This window comes from Glycine max, chromosome 9, assembly GCF_000004515.6.
Source record: "Glycine max cultivar Williams 82 chromosome 9, Glycine_max_v4.0, whole genome shotgun sequence".
Taxonomy (NCBI): Eukaryota; Viridiplantae; Streptophyta; class Magnoliopsida; order Fabales; family Fabaceae; genus Glycine; species Glycine max.
The window spans coordinates 45433221-45438621 of NC_038245.2; the positions used below are offsets into that span (position 1 = coordinate 45433221).

The 5401-nt window shown below is 40.2% G+C and overlaps 1 protein-coding gene across 5 annotated transcripts; it reads right to left on the reverse strand.

Annotated features, from left to right (window-relative positions):
• Positions 1 to 280: 280 nt before the first annotated feature.
• LOC100801807 (zinc finger CCCH domain-containing protein 53) lies at positions 281 to 5145 on the reverse strand. 5 transcript variants are annotated; one of them, XM_006587626.4, is made up of 10 exons: positions 4597 to 5145; positions 3065 to 4256; positions 2789 to 2968; positions 2501 to 2680; positions 2285 to 2376; positions 1937 to 2182; positions 1676 to 1841; positions 1290 to 1502; positions 1108 to 1186; positions 281 to 981 (listed from the first exon to the last, which is right to left on the reverse strand). In XM_006587626.4, the coding sequence occupies exons 2-9, from the start codon at positions 4024 to 4026 to the stop codon at positions 1123 to 1125; spliced, it is 2103 nt and encodes a 700-aa protein (XP_006587689.1). In that variant the 5' UTR covers positions 4027 to 4256; positions 4597 to 5145; the 3' UTR covers positions 281 to 981; positions 1108 to 1122. The 5 variants fall into 5 exon arrangements, with proteins under 5 accessions (XP_006587689.1, XP_006587688.1, XP_040861052.1 ...); XM_006587625.4 differs by having other exon boundaries at positions 2495 to 2680; XM_041005118.1 differs by having other exon boundaries at positions 4406 to 4929.
• Between the last annotated feature and the right edge of the window lie 256 nt (positions 5146 to 5401).

Genomic DNA, 5401 nt, shown 5'->3' on the forward strand with positions numbered 1-5401 from the left:
AGAGAGAGAAATATCTATGAAAGAGAAAGTGGCACTGGCATCACTCACATGGGTAGGACCTATTCACAACCTGTCATTTTATAAATGTGTGTGTGGCCCATTTGCAGTGTCAGCAACCCCATGTGATGGTGTGCCTTGGGGTCCCCTTCTTTCCTCTCCAATAATGGCAAAGACCCCACCAATTTACAATTTGAAAGGGGGAAATAATTGAAGGAACAATGAGACAAATTCTCCTTCAAAATCAAAAAGCAAAACACAAGAGGAGAGGCAAATAGACCAATTAGTCTAAAAACTCACTTTTGATTCTTCTTTCTAATTCTTGTTTTCTCTTTTCTGTCTGGGTTGTTGATAACTGTGTATAACAACTAAGTAGAACTACAAACTTAACTGATGAAAACATAAAGATCCAAGCTAAATATCTCCACTTTGAACTTTAATCCAGCTAAGATTGACAATTATACACTCCCCTCCTCACTTCTGGCCTCCAAACTCAAGTTACCCATCATGGGGGGATCTCAATCAGCCTTGTAGTTATACAACTCCGCATTTACGGTTTTACCACTTCATCTATGCATGCTTTCTCTCTGGGTAATGCTCCAGCTGTACAAAGACTTGAAATTATACCTGTAACAACATAGGACTAACAATCTAAACTACTACATCCAAGGGTAATGAGAAGAAATTACAGTGCCATGGAGTTCCTACTACACATTGACTCGGATGATTCTTTGTGTGTTATTTTAACCTGTGGTTCATTCAGCTACTACAGATAAAAGAAAATAGTACAATAATAATGCTCTAACTAAAGAAAGCGAATGCCTGCCCCCACTTCCTTTACTGAACTGCTTTTTACGTATGCATTTTGTAATGTAGTAAGTAGTATAGTATTGAAGATTGATGGTGATGGCCGTCATGGTGGTGGTGGTGATAATTGTGATTCTCTACATATCTGTCCGGGTTTGTTTGGTCATCTTTAACTTCCTGTAAATGTTGAACAAAAAAGGCCAAACCGACATCAAAATTTAACAAACTAAACAGCAGACCGATCCACCTTGAAGACAACATGCAACAGAGCCTCAGCAACATAAACATTCGAACTAGCTTTACCTGAACATCAGGAAACTAAATGCCAATTGGTCCACCGGTGCCCGCGAACATACCAATAGTCCCATGGCCAGAAGAGAACCTAAATCCAAACCCAGATCATTTAAAAAATAAAATAGATACTAAAACTCATGGTATGAGGAAAGAAGACTAATAGGCTAAAAAGTGATGTCACACGCCAGTACCTTGGTATTTGGCAATTAAAGGATTTGAAAGTTCCCATGTCAAGAGCAGATGCTGCAGGAAGTAATGTGCTAGTACCAAATTTGGAGTTGGCAGATGCAGCTGAGGCATCTGCATCATTGGCCTCATTAGGTCCATTGGAGAAGGCAACCAGGAAGTCTCCATCACCTTTTGTTGGGGAAGCAAAAGGGCTATCAGGGAGATTATGCTCCAAACTGCATTTATTCATAAACCACTTAAAATGCTGACAAACAAATTAAGGGAAAATGGGAAAACCTGAATAAATGCACAATTTTTTTTGGCAAGGACTGAAAAAGGAATTGCTGCAAAAAGTTGTTTACTATTACGGTGCCCTTTTAGCTATTCTAAATGAGAACAAGTTTTATACCATTCTTGCAAATCACAATCGTCATGACTAGAGCTCTGCTTGCCATTGCCTTCCTTATATCCATTCTCGCCATTGACAACCACTTCCTTGCCAACAGAAATGTTGACCGGCTGTTGACCAGCAGAAACTGATGCAGTACTAGCTGGAGCAGAAGTTGAACCACTCTCTGGAATGAAATAGCATAAGTAAAAACCAATAAATTACATTATACCAAGTTCAATCGAAGAAGCAGCAGCATTTAAAAATGTGAGAGAGAGATACCCTTTGGGGATTCTGAATTGATGTGAAAAGAAGGAACAATATTTTGGTTGAACATGTTAGGAGAGTGAGTGGGGGAAGGAATTGGGCTTCCAGTGGAGAGTGCACGCTGGTGATGCTTCTTGATGTCAAGAAGTTGCAGACCCATTAGCCTCCTACTTTGCAGCTCAAGAGCTTGCTGCAAATCAGCTTGCTCCTCCAGCTTCCTCCTCCACAGCATGTCTTGAGTATTGTAGAGCATTCTGCCACCTAAAAGCATGCAATTAAGAAAGTACACGTGTTGAGTAGAGTAGGTTTGACAAAGACACAATCTGAAAAGATAATAAAATGGAAGTTTCCACCATAACCTACCAAGTTGAAGATCAAATTGGTCTCTAGCATCCAATCCAGTAGGAGTACCACATGGTGAAAAATCTCCTCTATCTACCTGCTGCTGCTGCTTCCTGCAAATCACAAGAAACATCAATGAGGACATTCAAAATAAACTCAAGACAATAACCAAAAAGAAAAAAGAAAAGAAAAAAAAAAGATAACATAAGAGTAGAAAGAGGGGGTGGGTGCCTGTACTTGTCTGGGACTTTGCCCTTCTCCTTGTAAGGCTTAACAAGCACTCGAGCATCACACACAAAATGAGGATTTCCTTTGGATAGAATAAGCTTCACAGTCTCTGGATAAACAAAGGTAACAAAGCCAAACATTCGCTTCTGCTGGTATGGGATCCTCACGTCTTGCACTGGGCCATAAATGCTTCAACAACAGAATTAAAAACTCAAGTTAATATTTCTGCCGCTGACCAACTATGCACAATGATCCCAGTCGAAGCTAAAGTTACAGCTAAACCTAAGCAATAATAACCTGAAGTAGTTTGAAACATCTTCCTCTCTGAAAGTGCTATCTGCTGGGAAAGTCAAGTAGATCTGCCTGGAAGCTGGGTTTACCATAACAGGACTGTTCAAAGAAAAATCATTTCTTTCAAGCCTTGATCGTCCAAATTTATGCAAATCCTCACTCATCATCAGAGCTGCAGCTGCCGCTCTGCAATTATTATAAACCATGATTAAAATTCTGCACCCCAACTATTACAATGAAAATAGTAATAAAAACACTTGATTGCATAGCAGTACTGTGTACCTTTGAGTATCATTTTGTTGCTGCTGCAACAGGAAGTTCATGGACTTTGGGGAGTAAGGAAAAGTGGAAGAGGCCATGAGCTGAGAAGCAGCAGCCAATCTTTGTTGCTGAACAGATTTGGATCGCAAGAGTTCATGGCACTGCTCCATCATCTCAATCTTGCCAGGAGAGCCAACCATCGCAGCAGCACCACCACCATCAGCATCTCCAATTCCACCATGAAGGAACCTGCAACTAGTCCCATTTTTACAGTACCCTCTAGCAAAGTAAAGACAAGGCTTCCATCCCAACCCAGAACTAGGGTCCTCAGAGCCCAAACAAGCATCATTGACTGAACAACTCCTACGGTGAATAGACCCTCCCCAACCATAGGAAGGAAAAAGGGTAGGGTCAACAGCAGTAGTAGGACTTGAAGACAAGTCTGAGTTGTTAGTAGGGTAAAACAAATCTGGGTTGGTCTTGTGTGCAAAAGCAGTACTAGTTGGAGAACCATCATTCAGGAAAGAAAGCTGGTCTTGAAGTTGGAAGTCATCAATTGGATCTGACCCTCCGTTAGCATAGTAGGGTAAGGAAGATGAAGAAGTAGAAGAGCCAACAACCAAATGGTTGGGACTCATCAAATCATCAGACATGGTAGGCCATGATGAAGGGTTTGGGATAGTGAGAGCAGGAGGGATGTTGATACCACTGAGCCTTGAAGAAGTGGAGTTTTGCCTGGAAAGGAAGGGTGAAGGAGAAGGAGGAGTAGAGGGTGTGGGCGGAGAGTTCGAAGGTAAACCTAACTCCTTGCGGGCTTTGAGAATCACAGAGTGAACAAGTGCTTCCGGACCAAATGCTAATCTAATCATTTCCTTTTCACCATGGTCTTGAAGAAGAAGTACACCCATGATTTTTGAAGCATTTTCAGGGTCCAAGTTTTGGATCCTTGAAAACACAATTCGTGTAGCTTCGTAACCATCCATCGGTGAACAAAAAGAAAAAATATTGCTACTTGATTCCACGGCAAACTAGTCTATCCCTAAAAATGAAATTTGCTTTTTCAAGTTGAGTCTCTCTTTCTCTCTCTATTCTCTAGTGGTCATGTATCTCACTCACTCCTGTAACAAGTAAAGTTTCTTTCTCAACCACACACACAAGCCCTACCTACCAAGTTGAGATGAGTGGTGGCACAGTGAGTTTCTTTGTTATATTCCTGCAAGTAAAAAGCAAAACGGGAGAAGAAAAGCAAGTTAAAGAAGAGAAAGAGTAAGAAAGTTTAGTGTTAAAAGGAGTATTCCCGTGTGGTTGATTAATGGGAGAGGACAAATGGAGGAGGAGGAGGAGGAGGATGCCAAGAGTTACCTTTGAAAAAAGGAAAGGAGAGAGAGAAAGAAGATGGTGGTTGAATTTCTCTATAAAGAACTTTTGAGTGCAAAAGTTGCAGAAGCAACAAAAAAAAAAAAAACTCTTTTCCTTTTCTTTCTCCTCCTACTTATTGAGCAGCTCCAAATTAAAATCCAAATCGAAATCTGAGGAGAAGAGTACGGGCTTACCCATGAAGGTTTGAAGAGAGAATGAGAATGGTCAAAGTTACTAGAAAAGCCAAACCACCGCCTTGCTTATAGTAATTGTTTATAGTAATAATAAAATGGTTGCAGCAGAAGAGAAGAAGGCTCTTATGGGTTTCTGGACAAAGAGTGTTGTCATTTTGCCCTTTTATCTTTCTCTCTCTTTCAAATCTGAATTATCAAGCCAAGATTTTCTTCTTCTCTCTCTCTATGCTATGGATCCAGATCCCACTTGCCCCAAACCTCTGACACTCATCTGTATTTACTAGTATTTAGTATTTACTTTCAAATTTCTGAGCTTTTCATTGCTTTTTCCCGAGCACAGCAAAACTCAACAGTCAACACCCTTTGCTTATCATTTGCTCACTCCAATTCCTCCCTCAGAGTTTGGCCTTCACGCGCCAACTCATTCTCTCTGAGCCTCTGTGGGACCCTCTCACCATTGGAGAGTGACCACCACGCTCCAGGTTTTGCCTTGATAGGCTCATCATGTCTTTACGTTGGGTGGAGTCAATGCCACCCCAATCAAACACTCCCCCCCCCTACTCTCTACTCTCTGTCTCTCTTATTATTCATTCAGATTTCTTATTGTATACTGTATTTATTTATTTTTCAATAAATATATATATATATATGTTAGCTGCTTATAATTAATTCAGTCTAACTTGGTGGGATAATATATTCCTTCTAGTCTCGTAAGAAAAAATATTCTATTTAAAATATTTCAATTATTTTATTTTATTTTATACTATTATCGTTTGTTTAATTGAAAAACTTGTTTTAATAATTT

What these genes read in the sequence shown, in the direction of transcription:
- LOC100801807 (XM_041005117.1), bottom strand. Translation starts at nt 4,026, where the DNA reads ATGGATGGTTACGAAGCTACACGAATTGTGTTTTCAAGGATCCAAAAC. An exon ending in AAGGGCAAAGTCCCAGACAA is followed by an intron (nt 2,377 to 2,500) that starts GTACAGGCACCC and finishes TGTGATTTGCAG; the next exon opens with GAAGCAGCAGCAGCAGGTAG. An exon ending in GATTGTGATTTGCAAGAATG is followed by an intron (nt 1,503 to 1,675) that starts GTATAAAACTTG and finishes GAATAAATGCAG; the next exon opens with TTTGGAGCATAATCTCCCTG.